This window comes from Papaver somniferum, chromosome 7 (genome assembly GCF_003573695.1).
Source record: "Papaver somniferum cultivar HN1 chromosome 7, ASM357369v1, whole genome shotgun sequence".
Classification (NCBI taxonomy): Eukaryota; Viridiplantae; Streptophyta; class Magnoliopsida; order Ranunculales; family Papaveraceae; genus Papaver; species Papaver somniferum.
Genome location: NC_039364.1, coordinates 217,965,065 through 217,987,348, shown reverse-complemented (window position 1 = coordinate 217,987,348; position 22,284 = coordinate 217,965,065). Strand labels below are relative to the sequence as shown.

Here is a 22,284-nt window from a genome sequence, read left to right as displayed (position 1 = left end):
TTCTCGAGTTGTACCTAAGTACTTCAAACGAATGTTTAATATCTTCAACTTCAAACTCCAACTCCTAAAAGTCAGAAAATTCTCTAGAGAATGCCTATGATAAAAGCATTCAAACTCGAAATTCCACACCATCACTAGATCTGCGTTCACGACTGAACTTGAAAATTCTTTCCTTGTTTTCCAATGCCTTTCCTTACGACAAAAGGAAATTCAATTCACACACCGCGTTCTTCAAATAGTCTTCGCCTAACCATATACTTCACATGTAGTATCGTACCTTACATTTGTGAAGTTCCACAATGATAATTGTTCCCTGCAACTGATTTACCTCAAAAAAACGGAAACATATCTTCACGACCTATCTGTTTTTCACCACGGTCTTGCACTTCTTCACCTTGATGACTTCAAAAGGTAAACCCCTTAATTCTCCACCAAATATCCTCCAAAAATAAAGGTAACAAACCACCTAGCTCCTATTTAAAAAAAAACAGTAAATCAAAGAGGTGCCTTCAAACATCCGAGTGGATGATTCAAAACGTACCATATTTGCAGTGTTCAACGGTACGAAAATCTATACTCCTACATTGCTGTGTAAACAACAAAAGCTTGCAGAAATTCAATGCTCATAAGCTTGCTCTTCAAGTAAGTTTCACACTCAACACATTCAAACAAACCCTTCTTCAATCATATGCCCAAGGTGCATATGCCAAAGAAACTACAGCTTCACCACACACAATATCTCCATCTAGGAAATCCAATTACCGCGTCTTCAATCGATCATGCTCATAGCTAGCTGCCTCAAACAATTTTTCGTGAAATCAAACTCTTCAACCAGAATTTAACAAGCCTTCGCTAGTGCTCTCACAATACTAAGATATTCAAATGGTCGATAATTCTCACATGAAACCTACTAATAGATTTCTGCAATCCTCGCTACACCATGCAACTGAGGCAAACTTGAGTTTAACTTATTCTTCAATTCCTTCGACTATGTCAAGGACAACATGATCAAACTAATGACAACCGGTAATATTCACAATCGTTCCGCTTGGTACTTTGAACAATTCTAAGGATCTTTGACGAATTCAATTTTTGCATCTTTACCTCTTCCAGCGTACAAACCATTCAACTTGTACTTCAAACATGATACTCTTGTTTCCTAGCAACTTGGCTTGCAAAGCAAGCACATTCAAACGGAAAACCGACTATGTATTCCCAAATAGTCCACAAAAGTCTCAAACAAACGAGGTAAAGACCAAAAAACCAACTAAACACCTTTATCAAACTAGTTAATAAGGTTATGGAAATACTTACCCAAAGCTATGCAAAATACATAGGGTTTATACCTCAAGAAATATTCCAACGTCAAATCCTCCCTTCATGTAGAGTTTCAACTTCAAAAGTGTATCAATCAACAATCAACTAATGTGAAATACTTCAAATACATTCGTTTATGAGTAATTGATGCTTCAAACGGTGCTTGTCAAATCAGAAAATCCACCTCTTCACCTTGATGCAATTCAAACGATCTTGTTTCCATGATTCTTCACATTAGGCTATACAATGATTTTCTGAATTCCAAAGTAACTCTGATTTCAAATCGACATAACTTGATTCTACAACATGCATATTGATGCATCTTCTTCTGGGCTTTTACTTCAATCTCCAAGTATGTCTTCTTCCACAAATCCTCCCACGTTTTCTGACGAAACTGTTACAACTTTGCACCATAGTTCTAAAACTGTCACCAATCTTCACCACAAGTTTTCAGAACTATCACGATTCTTCTACCACAAATTTCAGTAAAAAAACGTCACCTTGTCTTTGTGTTCTTCAAATTTGACATATTCTTGATATCTTCACATACCGTTTCTGACCCAATTCAAACGAGCAAACCCTAGATTTCAAGAACCTAAACCTAAGCTCTGATACCAGTTTGTTGTGCCGAGGGGTTCATATTGTTCCTCAAGGCATTCCAGGATCTGGCATCAGAAACAGAAACTACACATACAACGGAAGCTAATGCACAATAAACACGAAAGACACAGAGATTTACGTGGTTCGACAATAGCCTACGTCCACGGGCAGTAGAAATTCACTTTATTTATATATCAGAGATTACACAATGCACATGACACTCAACACCCGTTCTTCTTCTTCACATTCTCAACTCACCTTCAAATCTCCCCCAACTCTCCCAGCCCCAAAGCCATGAGAGGATCTACATCTTGTTAATGGAGAGATTACTTCTCTTCTTTGTGAGGAGATGTCTACAACCTAAGGGTTTAGACAATATTGATGTAGATGATGTAGATACCTATAACCTAAAGGTTATGCCTTTATTTATAGGCTTACAATACTTCAAATAGGAAACCAAGCTTTACTCTAATTTAGGAAATCCAAACTAGCTAAGATAGGAAACCCTTGTTTAGATAGAAGTCTAAACACATTCCAAAAATCAGTAAAAACTGATTTAGGAAATCACACTGATGTTTCCTAAAAATCAAGCCAATATCCAACAGACGCCACAAGCGTGGCCATGCCACAACGTCACAGGCGCGGCTATGCCATTATGCCATTAACAGGTGCCAACAAAGTGTGGTCATAATCAACGACCACCCTCTCTCCTGAATTACAATCTCAGCCATCCAAGTTCGCCACCGAACTGACAGACTTGTGGCAAGTTTCAGGCGACCAACTGCCTAAATATAATGGTCGGAAACAACACAGTATCTAGAAATCACATGGTAGCTTTCTGTAAGGACCCTCAAGCTCGTCAACGTTATTAGACTAGTCAAGAGACGATTTAACCGTTAATTACTTGATTAGTTTAACACGAACATTAATTAATAGGAATTAATCTAACAACGATCTAGATACGAAACTAGTACCGTTAGATAGAACTCGAGAAGTTATGCGGAATGGACTACTCGAACGTGTCATTCGGATATCGGACGAAGAAGATATCATCAGCTTTGTTTGATGGGCAAATTAGTCTTTTCTTAGTTAGCCGCGTGGCTGCCCTTGTCCAGCTGAACGCGTCACTCGTTGGTCTTATCCCAGACCGAGAGGATAAACTCGCTCTCTTTCTCTTTTCTTCTTCTTTATTTTTCGTTCTTTTTCTTGTTCTTCTTTCCCTGTTCTTCTTCCTCTGCAAATTTGGGAGTTGGTTTGAGAGAGAGACAATCGATGAGTTAGGGAAGATGAATTAGAAGATGTTTCTGATGGTTATGAAGAGATGAGAGTGGTGTTGATTCTTGGTTAGCGATTGAAGGAGTTAGGGTTTCTGTGAGATGAAGTTATGAAGAAATTGATAGGTTAAGAGAAGATTTGAGTATCTGGTGATGAATAACAAAGGGGCTTAGTGTTTAATTGAAGTTCTGAAGATGATTCGGTGATGAATTGATAAGTTAGGGTTTCACGAGAATAACTCTGAGAAGATTTAGAAAGTGAAGATGATGTTATAGATAGATGATTAGAAGTGAGTTTAGTCGATTGAGAAACGGGGTGAAGTTAATTAGATGTTGGAGATGTTATGAGGAAGAATTGAAGAATTAGGGTTCATGTGTTCTTCCCCAATTTGAGATTAGGGTTCTCTGTAAATCAAAGATGGAATTGAATCGTTGGGTTGTTTAGTTTCGAGATGAGTTACTGAATCAAGTTAAAGTAAGAAGAAGAGTTTAACTTCAATTGCTTGAGTGGAATCGTTTTGAGGTAATTAACTAATTATCTTCTCAGTAAACCTAGTTATGTAATTCTCATTGTCAATTTTGTAAGTTATGAGATGTTGGTATAAATGTTATTGAACTAGTAGAGATTTTGATACTTGCTGTGAGAAGGAATGTTACAAGTATATGATGAAAATATTGGTAAAGTGAAATGTTGGATTGAGTTGCAGGAGGCTTGAATATGTTCTGTGTTAGTGTTGAATGGTTGGTGCTGGTGGATGTCTGAGTTGTTAATTTGAATATAGATGGGGTTGTAGTTTAGAGTTTGTATGGATTGGGATGAAGATGGATTGAGTCTGTGGTGGTGGTGTTGTAAATTACAAAGGTTCTGTGTTGGAGTTGGAAATTGTAAGAGGTGTTATTGATGTCAGCAATGGTTGGTTGTTTGTTGTTGGTGTTGTTGAGAGTTTGAGAGTTGCAAGCATGGAAGGTGTAACTGAGATGGAAGTTATAGGATTGTAGTTAGTGTTTGCTGTGAGAAGCTTAAAGCTGCAATTGCAGGTAAACCTAGTTTGTAATTGTAATTGAAGTTTGAAGTTTAATCTAAGAATAATTGAATTGTACTCTGGCTTGTGAAGTTCTGTCAATAGGTGTGTTCGTGTCAGTCTAGTTTTGAAACTCTGTTATGGAATCAATCAGTTAGACCTATTAGCCATCCTAATTAGCTGTCTGACTGAGTTAACTCAGTGACCAGACCAGACCTGGCTTGACTCAATGTATCTTGACCGATTCATATTAGACTCTGGCCAGTAACGCCAGTTGACCTGACCTTGGCTCTGTTGACTGACGTTTACTGTTAATTGAACCTTGACCATCAGTCTGACCGTTAGAGACCGTCAGCTAACCAGTTGGACCAGGCCTTTGGTTAATGGGCCTGTTTAGAGAATTTGGGCTTAAGACGAGTTATCTTTTGTTGATGATCACTTGTAGTCTGAATTAATCTTTGGACTTCTTCTACAAAGTGTAGATATTCATAAGACTTAGCTAGGGATTATAGAATGAATCTAACTGGATTAGTAAACTGTTAGTTAAGCTAAGGATAGATAGTAAAATGTGTAAAATCTTAATGGATTTAGAACCATTAGATAGTTCACTTAATCTATAACTAGAGAATCGTATGAAATTGTGTTATGAGCCTTGTATGAGCCTTTTTGGTTAAACTCTTAGAATGCTTGTATGATTACCAGTTAGTCTATTTAACAACGATCGATTCAAAGGAAGAATCAGTGGATCGTGGATCTCGAGGTAAGCGTGGCTTGTCATCAAAAGAGGTGGGAATATTTTTAACTCTTTTGAAGCCATTGTTGTTTCTTTTACAAAAGTTTATGTTTAACAAACTCATGCATTGTCAGGTTGTGCATTTCATGTATTGTTTAGTTTGTATTATGATTGTTCTGTTGATTCTTTGAATCTTTCCATGAATTGGAAATGACCTGTAATGTTTTGTTGTCAATATGAATTGTTATGGGAAATGAGAATTTCCACGTGTGGTATATAGGATACGCTCCTTCGTATTTATATCTATTTACATTCAGCTTTTATGCTTATTAGGTGTAGAAAAACCCAGCATCAATATAGCTATGTAGGTGTGGAAAAACCCGGCATCACTAATATATATTGTTTGAAGAAGGAGTTTTTCCATATACATAGTTTGTGTATTTTCAGTGACTTAGTCACACTGATGTTTGGGAAAATATGGATTGTTTTCCAAATCTTGCTCATGATTTCTTTAAAGTTAAATGTTATTCCTGCCAGGGATGATGTGCTCACTCTTTCCCACTTTCAGTTTCAGAGACAGATCAGAGTTGCGCGGCGAAAGCTTCGAGGAGTTGACTCCGTTAATTAGTTAACTTCTGTTATGTTTATTATGTTGTTTATTCTATTTGCAAACAAAGTGACTATTGTATATGTATCATTTGAGAGAAGTTTTTGTATATATATTTCTGAGCGGGGTTAGTTTTGGGTTAAGTTTTATAGCAGATTTCTTAATTGATGTTTAAGTAAATGATTTAGATATTTTGTGCCTCTTATTTAGTTAATCTCTTGGATTAGTCAATTGCTAGCTTAGGGGGCGCTACACTTTCCATTTTGCTAGCCAGTTCTACTTTCAGATACAAGTCATAAACAACAACACCTTCAGAATCAACGATTCTGGTCTCAACACTCTCTTCGCTTCCCTCCCTAAGACCAACCCTTCTCCTTCACTTTGTGACCGAAGTAAGCCTGAAACAACCATTTTTTGGTTTAGGCCAGGATTGTACAGATTGATCTCTCGAATCAAAAGTACTCCCGTGCAGTGCATTGTTTAGGGTTTAGATTTGTTTCTCACCCACACACCCAAAATTACCAAAACCAGCAGAAACAGTTTTCACCCACAAACAGGGTCTAACAACCTCACCCAATATTTCGCTTAGCAATCTGTATGGACTAACTGCAATATACTTTTAAGAGAATCAACTAGACAGTCAGACTCAATCTTAAGAAAAGTATATCAAAGAGTTATATCTCAATTTCTCAATTCAATCCGCAATCAAACAAATAGTAATTTGCGAGCCTGATTGAATATAAGTGAAATAACTTGAACGGTACCAAAGACCAATTGATCGATTCAACGCACAACCTATGATATTTCAATTATATAACAAAATATAATGCGGAAAAGAAATAACACAGACATCAGAAATTTTGTTAACGAGAAAACCGCAAATGAAGAAAAACCCCGGGACCTAGTCAAGATTTAAACACCACACTGTATTAAGCCGATACAGACACTATCCTACTACCAATGAACTTCAGACTGGAATGTAGTTGATCCCTAATCAATCTCACAATGATCAAGGTACAGTTCCGTTCCTTGCGCCTCAAGAACCACGTCGGATTCTGCGCACTTGATTCCCTTAGCTGATCTCACCCACAACTAAGAGTTGCTACGACCCAAAGTCGAAGACTTGATAAACAAATCTGTATCACACAGAAAAATCTATTGAATAGATAAATCTGTCTCCCACATAAATGCCTACGAGTTTTTGTTCCGTCTTTTGATAAATCAAGATGAACAGGAACCAATTGATAAACCAGACTTATATTCCCGAAGAACAACCTAGTATTATCAATCATCTCAAAATAATCTTAATCGATTAACGAAAAAAAAATATTGTGGAATCACAAATGATGAGACGAAGGTGTTTGTGACTACTTTTCAATCTTGCCTATCGGAGATAAAATCTCGAGAAAATCTTAAAGAAGATAGTACTCAATCATGATAGAAAACGGCAAGATCAGAACGCAACTACAGAGAAAATAGTTGGGTCTGGCTTCACAATCCCAATGAAGTCTTTAAGTCGTTAACCTACAAAGTTTCGTGAAAAACCTAATTTTAAAGGAGAATCGACTCTAGTCGCAACTAGTATCACACATGAGGTGTGGGGATTAGGTTTCCCAATTGCTAGAGTTCTCCTTTATATAGATTTCAAATCACGGTTTGCAATCTAAGTTACCTTGGTAACAAAGCATTTAATATTCACCGTTAGATGAAAACCTGATTAGATTCAAGCTAATATCTTTCAACCGTTAGATCGAACTTAGCTTGTCATACACAAATGAAATATAGGTTTGAGTAACCGTACCTAAACGTGTACACTTAGTCGGTTCAACAATAGTTAACCAATGGTTAGGAATATGAGCACTTTCATATCAACCTTATTCATCTTTACCATAACTAGTTCAAATGACTCAAACGAAACTAGTTAGAGTGTTGTTCAATTGCTTAGATCTCATAGAGGTATACAAGAAACAATTAAAGAAAAATCGATTTTGATTCACTCGAATCAATTTATGAATATCATAGCCACGGTTTGCAAAAGATTGCATTCCTTATTATATAAATGTTTTAGTTCATGATCAAACCGATTTTAGAAAGTAACCTACTTAAGTATGCAAACGGGTACGCATACCTAAGTAGCTGGACCGAGTCTGGTTACGCCAGTACACGTACGGGTACGCATACCAATTCGCACTTCCAAACTCCAATATAAATTCACGGAACCCAATTTTCCGCTAGTACGAGTACGGGTACGCATACCTTAGTTCCGGACTTCCAACAACCAACTAGCACGTGTACGAGTACGCATACTTAGGTTCCCGGTTTTGGATTTTACACAAATGTGAATACACACTATGTTTATATCCAAACATGGTTACTTGTTCTAAATTCTCATTTCAATCATTGAAACTTTCTTAGAGGATAACAATAGTTGTTATCTACAACCTATTAGCATCAAAGCGATTTTCAAGTTATTGAAATAATTAATATGACTTTCGTCAAGAGTAAAGATGAACTTGGTCAAAGCGAAAGCTTACCAACACATATTTCGAGAAATAGATAAGTGAGTTAAACTCAGCTCGAAATAACATATGTGTATAATTGAAGTCTATATAGCAATACGACTTTTGTCTCAAATAGGAGATAGAACAGATAGACTTTTGAGTGATAGATAAGTTCAAGTTTCCACATACCTTTTGTTTATGAAGTTCCACAAGTTCCCTTGAGTAGTTCTTCGTCTTCATTCGATGAACGTCGTGGAGTCTAAATCTCAACTACACTTACTATCCTAATATGAGACTTATCTATAAGTATACTAGAAATCAAGACTTATAGTTTTGGCAACTAAACATGACAAACAAGCTTGAGATAACAACGCTTGCGAGTTCGACCGAGAAGTGCTCTAACAACATTGGTTTAAAAAAGTATATGTATGAACTTGTTTTATAATTGAAAGGGGAATCAATAAGTGTGTTGGTCCGATTTTCATTGAAGATTATTTGGATGACCAATGCAAGATGACAAGGTAGGACCAATCTTAACTTATGTTAAGAATCAAGGTAGAACTGGTCATAGCTTATATTGTGTGACAAGGTATAACCGATCCTAACTAGTATTGGAAGACAAGGTATAACCGGTCATAGCCTATATTGAGTGACATGGTATAACCGATCCTAACTAGTTTTGGGAAGCAAGGTATAACTGGTCATAACCTATATCCAGTGACATGGTATAACCGATCCTAACTTGTATTGGAAAGCACGGTATAACCGGTCATAACCTATATTGGGAGTCATGGTATAATCGGTCCTAACTTAGTTTGAGAGTCATGGTAGAACCGGTCCCAAGTGCAAAACCGAGTTTCCAAATTTACATATTTCTTCATGTTGTGTGTGAATTAGGAATTAGGGTTTGCTAAGATTGGATTTCACCACAAACTTCCTTGACTGGCTGAACTCTTGGTTTGACTCAGCCAACAATAGTTCCATCTACAAAAACAATATATATTGCCACAACTTGTTGGTTCATTTGGAAGGGAAGATATGATTTCATCTTCAATCACACTCAGCTAAACCCTAAACATACTTCTGACATGATAAAACAACATTCGTGCACTCATCACATGGTACAACATGTGGAGGACCACATCCTCAACACCTCTCTGCTAAGAGGAGAGAATGTAGCTGATCACACCGAAACCCATCTTAGTTACTCTACCACCTCTGACCAGAGGGAGGATTTTGGGATAGCCATAACTATTTGCACTGTGCAGGACCCAGAGTCCCTCCTTTACTCTACAGCTCCAAGTGCTCTGGATTTTTCTGTAAACACCATTGAGACTAGAGGATATCCAGGATACTTTGGGGAGAGAGGTGCAACGGGAGAAGTAGATCTAGCTTTCCGTTGGGCCAGTGAGATGCAGCATACAAACGTGGAAACACATGTTGAATCTATGAACACTTTGATCAGATTTAAGATACTTTACCACAATGCAGTTCAAAGAAGAATTCATCTAAGTTACCATGAAAGAAGTAGAAGAGATTTTGAAGAGGAAGACGACCCAAATATCCAAATTATCTCTTTTGTTTTAACTAGTCTCAAAATTATCCACAGACTACAAAATTTAGATACTTTTTATTTAGCTTTGGCATGTAAGAACTCAAATATGAGGAATAGTGGCAACTGTTTTGCTACTAACTCCATGCTGTACTCTGCTTAGGCTTGCCTAAGTTTTTCTATAAAAAGATAAAAACAAATCCTGATGCAGCCCTAATAATAGGTTTAGAAATAAAAATGATGGTCAATCAGAAGTTCACCACATAAATCAAGGACTTCTATGAAAAACAACTTCGAGTACAATTACAAGAAAAACTGAACTGACTACCAAAAAAAAACACTTGGAACGTAAAAACTTTCTCCACCTATGGCGGACTTATTTAACATCACACAGAGAATTCTCTTTTGAAAAACTAAAAAGTCTCATTCAGACTCCTGAATGGCTTTAAGAGGAGCAACGAGAGTAACTCATTTTCTCTCACTGAAAACCTCCCACCATTTTTATCTAATCACAAATTCCATACATACAGAAAACAACTCTTTAAACCCACAGAACCCGAAGACAGAATCAAAACCTGATACCCAATTTCCCAATACCCACAATTTATCTGTAAACAGAAATGAGATTATTAACAAACTCATCACAGTGTTTACCAAGAAATTTCAAAACAGTGAAGAATTGAGGGCTTATGGAGATAGATTAACAACTGATATAGTTGAAACCGTTTTAAAAAGTTTTAAAAATTGGAAATTTGCTTATGATTTCTTCTTATGGGCAAAAGCACAAGATAGGTATAAACACAATTGTTACACATATAATACAATGGCATCAATTCTCTCTGTATCTAGACAAAATGGGGTTCTGAAAACTTTAGTATTTGATATGATTAATTCAAAGTGTTCAATGAGTCCAGGTGCACTAGGGTTTTTGATTAGGTGTTTAGGTAATCAAGGATTAGTGGATGAAGCTCTATATATTTTTGATGAAGCTCAGAAAGTGGGTCTTACTGTAGGGAATAGTTATAGTTATAATTGTTTGTTGGAAGTTCTTGCTAAATCAAATAAAGTTGAATTAGTTGAGATGAAGTTAGAAGAAATGAGAAATTTAGGCTTGGGGTCTGATAAATTTACTTTAACTCCAGTTTTACTAGCTTATTGTAATTCAAGAAGATTTGAAGAAGCTTTGAGTGTTTTTAATCAAATGAGGGATAATGGTTGGGTTGATGAACATGTATTGACAATTTTGGTTGTGTCTGTTAGTAAGTGGGGTGAGATTGATAAAGCATTTGAATTGATTGAGAAGATGGAAATGTTGAATATAAGGTTGAATGAAAAAACAGTGTGTTTGCTAGTTCATGGATTTGTAAAACAATCCAGAATTGATAAAGCAGTACAGTTGTTCGATAAAATGCGTAAATCAGGGTGTATTTTAGACCTGAAACTTTATAGTGTGTTAATTGATGGTCTATGTAAGAAGAAAGAGCTTAACAAAGCTTTGGATTTATATGTTGAGATGAAGAGTACTGGTATTCTTGCAGATGTTGTAATCGTTAAGAATTTAATTTCAGCCTATTGTGTTGAAGGAGATTTTGTTACTTCGGCTAAATTAGTTGAGGAGAGTGTACAAGAGTTTGAGTTGGATGCTGGGGTTTTGCTTTTCAATGCTCTTTTAGAGGGGCTTGCTAATCGTGGTATGGTAAACAAAGCTTATTCGTTGATTCAGTTTATGATGGGAGTTGAATGTGAGGGTGAAGCTGATGCTGATAGTATGTTCAAGATTACGAAAAAAGTAGTTCCAAGTGCTGATTCTTTTAGAATAGTTATCGACTGTCTATGCAGAAATCAGAAATTGGATTTGGCTCTAAGACTCTTTGCTGACATGGGTCATTTGGGTTATCAAGGAAACTTGTTGATTTATAATAACTTAATCAGTGAACTTTGTAATTTGGATAGATTGGAAGAAGGAATTGACCTTCTAAAAAAGATGAAAGAATCTGGTTTGAAACCCACACATTTCACGCACAATTGCATATTTGGGTGTTTATGCAGAAGAGAAGATGTATCCGCGGCACTTGTTCTGGTGAGAGAGATGCGAGCCTTTAGCCATCAACCGTGGATAAAACACTCCTCCATGCTAGTAAAGAAACTTTGCAAAAATGGGAAGTCTGTTGAAGCTTGCAATTTTTTGAATGGCATGGTTCAAGAAGGTTTCCTACCTGATATTGTTGCATATTCTGCAGCCATTGACGGGTTGTTCAAACTTCGTGAAGTTGATAAAGCTATGGAGCTATTTCAAGATATTTCTTCACGTGGCTATCAGCCTGATCTTGTTGCCTATAACATAATATTAAGTGGGCTGTGTAAGTTTGGGAAAGTATTAGAGGCAGAAGAATTTCTTAACAATATGTTGATGAAGGGTCTCTTACCGTCAGTTGTTACTTACAACATAATGATTGATGGATTCTGCAAAATTAATGAGATTGGTCAAGCCTTAATATTTCTTAAAAGAATGATTGATGGAACAATTGAACCCACAATTGTTACCTACACGACTTTGATAGATGGGTTGTGCAGTACAGGAAAACACGACGAAGCTCTCGTGCTTTGGGAGGAAATGGAGAAGAAGGGATGTATTCCAAACAGGATTGCCTACATGGCTCTTATTAGTGGCTTGTGCAAATGCAACAAAGCAGATATTGGTCTAGATTATTTTCATGAGATGGAAGAAAAGGAAATGAAACCTGATGTTTTCGTATATGTCTCACTAATAAATGGTTTTGCATCTAATGGTGAGTTTCTCTCAGTGTTTGAGATTTTAAAAGAGATGCTTCAAAAGGAAACCTTTCCTGGTAAATCAGATAAATACTATCCGATTCTGATAGAAGCAGTTCAAAAGTTGTCTGAAGATGCCAGTACGTCTTCAGAAATCAAGAATCTCATTATAAAGGGTTGTTTCCAGATATCTATACTATTTCTGGAAGTGGTAATACAATAGATGAAAGTTCATAGGTAAACAGTGTGATGATTACTTCTCCAACTTGATGAGATCACGGGTCCAATGCTAAGGTATTTATGACCTAAACCCATATGTGGATGTAAATCATGGGTTCAAGAGATTTACTTCAGTTGATATATTTTTGAGCTAAGGCGGATGGTTGTTGAGCATTGCTTCAATTGTCTGATCCTTCTGCGTTGGATATGACTTCTAGTGCCACCAACAAAGTATGTTTTCTTGGAAAATTAAGATACCGGCCACTTTACAACCTTTCTGCGTATTGCAATATATTCTTGTGTAAAGTAGGATACTTGACATAATTGACATGTATCACCAGATTAGCAGATTCCTTAAATCAACTCTAACATGAAAGTTATGGTTGCTTACCATGCCAAAGTTGGTTAATAACCTGGTATTGACAGATTCTTGATCTTAGCTAGTCTAGTTTCATGACCCGGAAGTAGTATCATTAGTCTACTAGGTTCATGACCTGGCAGGAAAAGAAAAATTGTAGACTGATTACTCCCTGAAGTGAATGATGCTACTTTGAAAAGAAACTCTGCCAAGCTTTTTTTGTCTAGTTGCAATATTTGTAGTTCTCATTGAGATATAATGACCAGGTTTTGACAGATTCATAGATGAACTGCCTTTATAAGAGAGTTTCAATGGTGGATGTCAGACTTGCAATAAATATATTTGTCAGACTTATCTTGGGTCAGTGATGGCTTTGGTTAAGGAAATGGTCCATCCAAAAGATCAAGTGCCTCAAAAGGTCCTCCCATTTTTCTTTAACATTGAGCATACTTTTTGTAGCAGATGCGATGCATAAATATTCTGTATAAGCTGTTGTTCAGAAACACCACAAGTATCATGTCATTGATGTTGTCAAGTACTATTAATGTTTATTTCGATAAAGAAACCATAAAAATCATCAAAAATTAATAAATCTGACGAGGTTTCTCCATTCAGGCAGGTGTTCTGTTAGAAATTTTGACTTGTATGAAGTCTGCATGTCTTGACTTTTAATTGTTATGCTAACTTGTTGACAGCAAAAGATGCTGGCGCCTGAGAGAAGGAACAACACGGACATATAATGTCGACTGTGGCTCTGGCAACAGTCACCGGGTTCTTCAATCTCTCCAGCGGCAATAAAAGATTTCCCTGGGTCTCCCTTTTGAAAAGTATTCATATGACACAATGCTGAAATCTTAGACTAACCAACTGTTGACGAGTAGAGGTAGCTGTTCTAAAGATTTTGAGTATCATCTTTATTCATGTCAGGTAATTGATTAGTCGGGCTCGGAAGCAAATGAGACGCGTGTACTATGTAATGTAACTAATGTTACTGGATTATTTTTCATTTCTTCCTGAACTCCATTGACCACTGGAGAGTTCTTAAACGGTTCAAATAGTGCTATTGAACAGGCCCTTAGGCCTATTGGAAGGGTGAGATGATTACGTAGATCGATCTTGCAGTCTGTATCAATATTGAATTGGTCGAGTAGATTTCTATTCAATCATTTTTAATATCGATTTTTGTAAGCTAATGATACAAGACACGGTAGATAAAGCTGAATTAGATATAAAGCACTCATACGGAGTTTAGCAGGATTCTTTGCCAAGTTCAGGAACAAAAAATGTGGCTCTCCTCTATCCAGATTCAATGATCAAGCAGGATTCCTAAGATGAAACGGTAGAGTTTGATTGAGCCTCCGTTAATGTCTGTTGAGTAGTAAGTATTAACCTCTAAATTAATGTACAAATGCATCAGTGAAACCACAATGAAACTCGTGAAACGACACTGCCACTGGTTTGAAATGCAAATCGCTGGCACTAGCTCACCAGGCTCGCTGGCTCAAAATGTAAGCTCTTATACGCTAAAACTGGCCTTCACAATTCGAAGTTTCTCCAAACAAGCTTCCGCCCTTTGGATTGCAGCATCAACACTCGTCCTCTTCTGATGTTCCATCTTATGAAGATTTTGCTTAGTAGTAGTGATAGCTGCATCACTAGTAGTTGTCCATTGAACTACATCACCTGGATGGGTATTTTGGATTTGTGGACATCTTTTCCTCTTCCTGATGCTAGTTGAAGCTAGACAATAAAAACAAATACACATGACTACATAAGATGGTCATTTTCTCATATGTCTAAAATAAAAATAAATTTTACCGAAATCCTTTCAAATTGTACTGCAGGTTACCTCACATTCAATTACTCGTATTTTATTGGGATATATGGAGAGAAAAATAACAAAAACGCATGAGATTTTGTCTTTTGAATACTTAAATGTGACCCTCAATCTAGGCTCTTAGATATCAGCAAGTATTTTGATTAAGTTGGACAAGAATTTATTAGTTATAAAATTATAATCATAGAATGACGGTTTTATAAAAACATGAATATACAAATTACCTTGAGTAGAGATGGATTTAGAAGAAGAACCAAAGTTGTGTACAGTAGGATTGACATAATGATGAAATTTTGCTGATGATGCGTCTGAGATGAATGTTTCAAGTTCATGTTTAAGGAGTTTGAACCGATTCGGATGCTCAGATTCAAGATTTTCTAATTCCTCTTTAGCTTGTTGTATCATCCATGGTGAAGGATCATCATTATACCACTCTAACGCCATTAATCAATTCTCTCTTCTCTCTCTTTCTCGCTGAAGTCTTGAGGTTTCAGGGTTCAGGGAGCAAGCAAGATATAAGCTCGTAAGCTTAATTTTTGCACGCCTTATCTAATCATACAACTCCGGAAATGGCTGAACTGGTGCACGACTTAATTAGCGTGTAAGAAAGGAGTTGGAAAGAAAAGACTACTTCATTAATTAGGTATTAATTTATAATATAATTTAATGTTGGAATGGGAGAAAAAGAAGAGAAACCTTTTCTAATCCACTCACTAATTGGCTTGGCTTCTAGTAGAAACTTAATTACTCTGATTATCTGATGGTTTAGATATGACCTAAATATTCATCATTTGCAATAAGCCACGTGGAAAGTAAATCTTTCTGGTTAGATTTCAGACGCGTGTGTGACAGTACAAATCTCAGAGGAGAACCGCCAAAATAACAGTACAAGTCTGGGTTATGAGGACGACAATATAGAGAAGTAGCCGTAGAGAATTGACAGCCATTAGTCACTTGTCTCCTCAAACCCATCAATACAATGTCTTATCTGCCCTTTTTCCTACTTCAATATTGGATTTTTCGCGGGAAGTTCGATTTTGATGAAATGAATAGTTTTCTCATTCCCTAAATGCAACCCACACACTCCCACGAGGACAAGGAAACATTGTTCATGTTTTAAGGTCGACTATACTTGAAAGTTGAAACCGGTATATATATAATTAACTCATGTCCACATAATACCCGGTATATATAATTAACTCATGTCCACATAATACAATGGCTAGAGACAATGAAAGCTGGAAAACCACTACTCAAAGTGGGTATTTGCCGATCACTAAAGTAAAGCTCCTGTGATCGGATTTTCCTATCTCTGAAGCAAAACGTTCTTTTTTTTCCACAGCATATATTAGTGTAGAAGAAGTAACAAGCAAAGGGTTCCAAAATGCCACATCATGCCACATCAGTTAGTCCTAGGTGATATTTGAAGCTCATTAAAAACAGATCAAAGACTGGCTTTGGAATGTAATATTCCAGAGGTGGCTAATATAATGATGAAGCAAGCTGGAGGAATGACGCTGGATTTCTTTGAAACAAAAAAAAAAAAAGTGGATGATCATGATTTATATTCTCAGGAAATTTAGATATATAAATGAAAATACAAAACCTAATTATATTTTTCAAGCTCCAATATCAAAGTGACGAGAAGAGCTTAGTACCATTTGCACTTTTACTTTCAACTGGCAACTGAACAGAGAATACCAAATGAAGCAGAAAGTTTAAATAGATTACAGAAAAAGTGCACACAGTTACTCTACTTCTGCCAAGTAGTCTTCAATTTCGGCCGAGGTCAACACTCTGCAACAAAAAAGAGAACATAATGTTACATCTGTGTAATTTCAGCATTTCAGCAGTTGAGCTTCTATCTCCCAGAAAAAGAAATGTTTCTAGAATTTAAATACAACAAGTATATGCAAAATAAACACAAAAAGATACATAGTGACCAGGTGTGATTATTGGAAGGGAATACCTAAACACTACTTAGTTTGGCATCTTATATTGATAAAACCCTCACTTATGACCCAAGAAACACAACAATGCCAGCTTGATTCTGAGACTAGCAATGTCAAGGAGGCACTTGGATCATAAACAGGCATTCTATTCTTAGTGAATTTACTGACTCGACTGTCAGCATAAAATCAAATAATTGGGACCCAACAGTTACACAACTGATACCTATTAAAATTCCAGTTCCATGAAACCAAACTAACGTTGATCCTAGGTAGAAGGAAAATTTACAAATTCAGTAGAGCCAACTGTATATTTGACTTATTTATAATTCTTAGGTTGATTTGGTTATTCCCCTGTAACAAAGTTTTAAATCATCGATTCATGTCAATGTTCCTTGTTTTTCTCATGCTAGTTGAAGATCACTGTCTTCAAGTGGGATTTTTTTCCACAGAATGGTAATAGTTCTGATATTGTATACAAATTACAAAGTCAAGTCAATAAGAGTAATAGCAATAAAATAAATGTGTAAAGATAACTAGTAAGAAAAACACTTCCTAATTCATTGTAGAGTTTGTTTATGGGTTTGTTCTAAGAATTACAAGCGATTGTTTTGATAAAAAAACCGGAAAAGAAAAGAAAAAAACGTTCGATATCTTTAGGGATTGACTTGGACTGTAGATCAAATGGAATTTAGTCTCATGAGGTTTTCAATTTTAAGAATAAAACAAGATAAAACACTTTACAGGCTAGCAAAACAAATTCCACCTAGGATCCACATCCGTGAGGTTCCATGGAACCCGCATTGTAATAGGTGCAAATAACATTATTGCTCTATCATCATTATCACATCAGACACATTCTTTCTGCTCACAACTAGTCTTGCAACAAATTAAGAACGACTCGAACAATAAAATATGGGAAACAACTGAATCAGATAGAACTATGGTCTTCCATTCAGAAGCTTTCAACTCCTAATCATTAAGCTACGTACTTTCTGTTCAAGGTTGAGAGTAACAAAAATCATAATATAAAAAGGAGACAGTAACTTGCCTGAAAGTTTTATCGTTTCCGATAATTCCGATTTCGATGTTTTTGCCTGAAATCTGTCCTTCAAACCTAAACATGTGCACAAAAATCACAGCAGAAAGAGGATTAGATGGCTACTGACATGGAACTCTGGGACTAAATGAATGAGAAAAAGCACAACATGTGCACAAAAATCAAAGCACAATATGTTCTAGTTATCTTGCTAAATTTTCATCAAATGATACAAGAATAAAACACAAAGATTATCTGTAAAACTATGTTCGTGCATAAAAGGTAGAACAATATTCAGGATTTTGAGAAAACCTAAGATGCAGAGCCAAATAAGATACCCAGAGACAAGATACTTAGTCAAAGCATACAGATGGGGGCATAGAGTAAACATGTGCATAAAAGGTAGCACAATGTTCAGAATTTTGAGAAAAGTAAATGCAAGTTGCCTGCCTAGAGTAAATATGCAAAAATACGCAAGCATAAGCAAATACCCTTCTTTCAGAGTCAAAATAGCCGTGTGAATAGCATCTTCGAGCTCCATATCATCAGTGTACCTACAATGAGAGGAAAACATAAACAACTTAGCAAGGCTTGGATCCACATATAACCAAAAAAATGCTTAACGCTCCAAATGTTGTATAGAAGATCACAAGAGTATCACACACCCCTTGTCCAAATACCTGGACCCCAAATATCAAACTCACACTAAGAAAACGACACCTGACATGAAATACAGCAGAATCCAAAAAGTGGCCAACGGAAGTACAGTGGATGAGCAAGAAGTAATTAAACAGATCATGAAGAAAAAAATTTGTAAAGCATGCTATCAATTTTAAGCGAAAAGATAACAGATCACGCTAACAATTTTAAGCTCCATCCATTAGAGCAATTGCTCTCTCTAACTTAAAATCAACAAACAATCTTTAGCCAATCAATTACCTCTTCTCAAGAAATGTCTTAGCATTAGAGACATTTTTCCCCATTGCTGATGCTTTCCATGAAAAGTATGAACCTGATGGATCCACCTAAAGCAGGACACAAACAAACGCATTCATATTAGCAAATGAAACAATAATTCATTTAAAAAATAGGGTTGACAGTTGAAGGGACAGCATAGCACTAAAGAAAACACTCAAAGCATTTCTTTTATGACTAGTCAAAATCCTGTAACAGTAATCCACGCTACAAATAACTGAATAAGCAATCTTGACGCAGACAGACAGCTAAGCGAATATCAGGACCCAGAAAGCAAACATAATGCACTACTTGATGGAAGTACCTGATACAACTGTGGACCACTGTCATCAAAACCAGCAACAAGTAGGGATACTCCGAAAGGTCTTACACCCCTGGAAAGATATATCATGAAATTTTACTCAGTTTAGAATGGAACCTTATAATGAACCAGAATGCTGCGAGGTTGAGGAGGTTTCTGAATAATTTCTTACCCAGATTGAGTAAACTCTTGCATGACAGCAGCAGTTTCTCTGACAAGTTGTGTAACAGGGATTGGTTCCTACACAACCAGAATACAATGAAGTTAAAATGTTTGCATAACCAAGTACTGTAACTAAAACAGGGTAAGTAGAAATTACTGTTTGAAGGAAAGAGAAAAAAGTACGCATGCAAACTAATGGGCAACGACATACACTAATACGACCAACAGCACATATGACTTTTTAAGTATCCCCTCCCTAGAAAACAACATATACAACTTATTGTTTATAACTAAATCCCAGCCCCAGAAAACAGCATATACAACTTCTAAATTTCCTCAACGCTCAAAGGCGTCAACGGCTTGGAGTGATATGCCCCTAATAGAACATTCACAAAGATTGCAACACAATCTACCCTGTTAGCTTCTCACACAAAATTCTTCATCAGTCTTCAGAGAACTTCATGTTTCGTAAAAATTCTTTATGAAGATCAAACATATGAAAAATGTTGTCTATATGCTCACCAGTCACTACATTCGACATACTACCAAACTGCACCTATCTTGTTTTCTCAAATATATTTTCAAATGCCTAGGATGCTCAGATGATTTTGAAGTTTGTATGTTTAGTCAATTAAGAGTTTGATTTTCCTTATCGTACAAATTTAACATACCTTTCTTCAGACATAAAAGAAATTTCAATATTTTTAATTCCCCAAAGTCCTTGCAAAGAGGATAGTGACTATTCAAATTTCAATGTAAATAGTGCATTTGTTTTAAGAAACACCTGATTCCTCTCCTCAATTTAGGTTATACAGTTTAGCAAACTAAAAAGCAAAAATCAGTTAAGCAATTACCACAACAAGAACAAAGTGGTTCAAACTAAAATGCTATAAGATGCATTTTCCTGTCAAAAGACAGTTCGAACAACACAAAAGTAATGACAAGAAAAACACACATCAAGGGTAGATCAGTACTTTGTATAATCTGTAATACTGTTGCGCCTGCTTCCTACTTTTACGAACCAAAACTCGAGAATCGGGACCCATCCCACTGCATGAAAAAATTAACAATAATTCATCACCCAAACTTCACAAAATATATCCATTCTTAACAAGCAAAGTCAAGAATTAAAACCTGTATACAACTCCAATGTTTGGAGTCAAAGATTGTATCTTTTGAACCTGAAAATTAAACATATCAAGATATTACATACACCCTTCAATTAAAAAGAAGAAAAAAACCTGCTCGAAATTTTGTGTTCGCTCGTCCTATAAAAATGGCATAATTCAAGCATGGCAACAAAATTGAAAAACCTTGAAAAACCATGCAGTGAATGGATAGAACTGACAAATTAAGGAATTAAGAAATTAAGAATAGTGCTTAGACTGTTGTAGACTAATAGTGCTTAACGAATAGTATAATCAAATTCTAGATCAGTTGTAGACTGTCAGAATAGTGCTTAGACTCCAAAAATTAAGAAATTCTTTAAAAAAACAAAAGAAAACAGTTTGGAACGCTCTATGAGAGATTGTATAATTACAAAAAGAACTCGCAAATCTATTATAGGTAGAACTCATAGTGGCTTCACATAGTTAAATGCAGGCAAGTGTGTGGGGGTATAGAGAACCCAGGGGATATTAATGACAATTTTTAAGGGTGAAGATCAAGTGCTAGATACTTATAGTATAAATTGACCACCAAAACAGAATATATGACCAAATAATATTAGGGGACTCTAGGTAAGGCTTGTGAGGAAGGAACTTGGTCTCCAGAATAGTTGTGTTTAGATCAATATATGGAATATCTACTTACGGATGTTTCGTCGACCAAGATTGATGGCAACTTCTTCTCAGTTGCAATTACAACACCATTGGCCGCTGCAGACATCAGAAACAAATTATAATCAGAATTCAATAGGTAATACGACTCAAGAGGATATCTGAGATACTAACTGCCAATAGCATGCTAAAACCTTAACCATACCTAGGAGCTAACCAAACAAACACCCAAGTACAATATAGCTCCAAACAACAATAACGAATCATCACACGTATCATGCACAACCTTTCCAACTGTATACACAGGTCCACTCTGATATATTAACAATTGAGACCACACCCCAGAAAATAATTCATCGCGGAATAAGTTACTCCACGATAAACACTTACAATCAATTCATATCAGCAGACTTCCAATCTTCCAAACAAAATCCTAAATTCGGCACACAGAATGCATATCCCAAATTGAGACAAATACAAGATATATTGCTGTTTTCTTTGTACTCAAACAATTTTTTCTTGTTTTTTAATACAATAAATTGCTAGCAACCTCAACCTCGTAATAGGATTCGCACAATACTACTAAATAACCAAATACAGAAGCGCGAATGCAACTCCTCCAAGTGGGCTATATGTTTACCTAATTCTAAATAAAATACTAGGTCCAACAAAATTAACCTACTTGTCCAAGTCTTTAAATCATGAAAAAATTTAGGGCAAATTACAAAAACTACTTAAAAAATCAATTGAAATACCTTTGATTCCTAGAGATGTCTGACCAGATCCAACAGCCATTAAGGCATACTCGATCTGAACAAGCTTTCCAGAAGGACTGTACCCAAAAAAAAAATGTAGATGCATAATCAGAAAAAAGTACTGCACGAAATATCAATTTCACATACAAAGTTAGGGTTTACATACCTGAAGGTAGTGAGAGAAAATGAGTATTGACTGTCTCCCATGGCGTTAGTTTGTTCGTCGAGCTGAGGATGAGATGTGAAATCGAACAAGAAAGAATACGGAGAGGAATGAGAGAAGAGGGAAGAATTATTATAGAAACTGATCACAGTAGACACAGAACCCTCACTCAAGAGAACTTAACAGTAATTTACAATTCCATAGTTACCCCTACAATTTTATGTAAATTATTACTTGTATCCCTGTGGTTCGTGTTAATGGGAGCGCGTCAACCGATAAAGCGCAAAGGGGATGGGAACTTAGGAGTCTGGGACCGGACGGAGTGGGGGTATAAAGCCGGTTCCTGTTGACCATGGCAAAAAAATCCATT

At 36.2% G+C, this 22,284-nt stretch overlaps 3 protein-coding genes across 3 annotated transcripts; 1 reads left to right on the top strand and 2 right to left on the bottom strand.

Annotated features, from left to right (window-relative positions):
* The first annotated feature begins 9,990 nt into the window (after nt 1-9,990).
* On the top strand, nt 9,991-14,041 carry LOC113299581 (putative pentatricopeptide repeat-containing protein At5g08310, mitochondrial). The gene is made up of 2 exons (XM_026548621.1): nt 9,991-12,828; nt 13,651-14,041. Exon 1 carries the CDS (start codon nt 10,046-10,048, stop codon nt 12,599-12,601), a length of 2,556 nt encoding a protein of 851 aa, XP_026404406.1. The 5' UTR covers nt 9,991-10,045; the 3' UTR covers nt 12,602-12,828; nt 13,651-14,041.
* Nucleotides 14,042-14,228: 187 nt separating this feature from the next.
* On the bottom strand, nt 14,229-15,410 carry LOC113293362. The gene is made up of 2 exons (XM_026542018.1): nt 15,017-15,410; nt 14,229-14,695 (listed from the first exon to the last, which is right to left on the bottom strand). The coding sequence occupies exons 1-2, from the start codon at nt 15,234-15,236 to the stop codon at nt 14,472-14,474; spliced, it is 444 nt and encodes a 147-aa protein (XP_026397803.1). The 5' UTR covers nt 15,237-15,410; the 3' UTR covers nt 14,229-14,471.
* A 921-nt stretch (nt 15,411-16,331) lies between these two features.
* LOC113299579 (proteasome subunit alpha type-2-A-like) lies at nt 16,332-22,077 on the bottom strand. Its single transcript, XM_026548620.1, has 11 exons — nt 21,918-22,077; nt 21,752-21,828; nt 21,031-21,095; nt 20,353-20,399; nt 20,193-20,268; nt 19,229-19,296; nt 19,060-19,129; nt 18,720-18,805; nt 18,272-18,334; nt 17,793-17,858; nt 16,332-16,589 (listed from the first exon to the last, which is right to left on the bottom strand). The coding sequence occupies exons 1-11, from the start codon at nt 21,956-21,958 to the stop codon at nt 16,541-16,543; spliced, it is 708 nt and encodes a 235-aa protein (XP_026404405.1). The 5' UTR covers nt 21,959-22,077; the 3' UTR covers nt 16,332-16,540.
* Between the last annotated feature and the right edge of the window lie 207 nt (nt 22,078-22,284).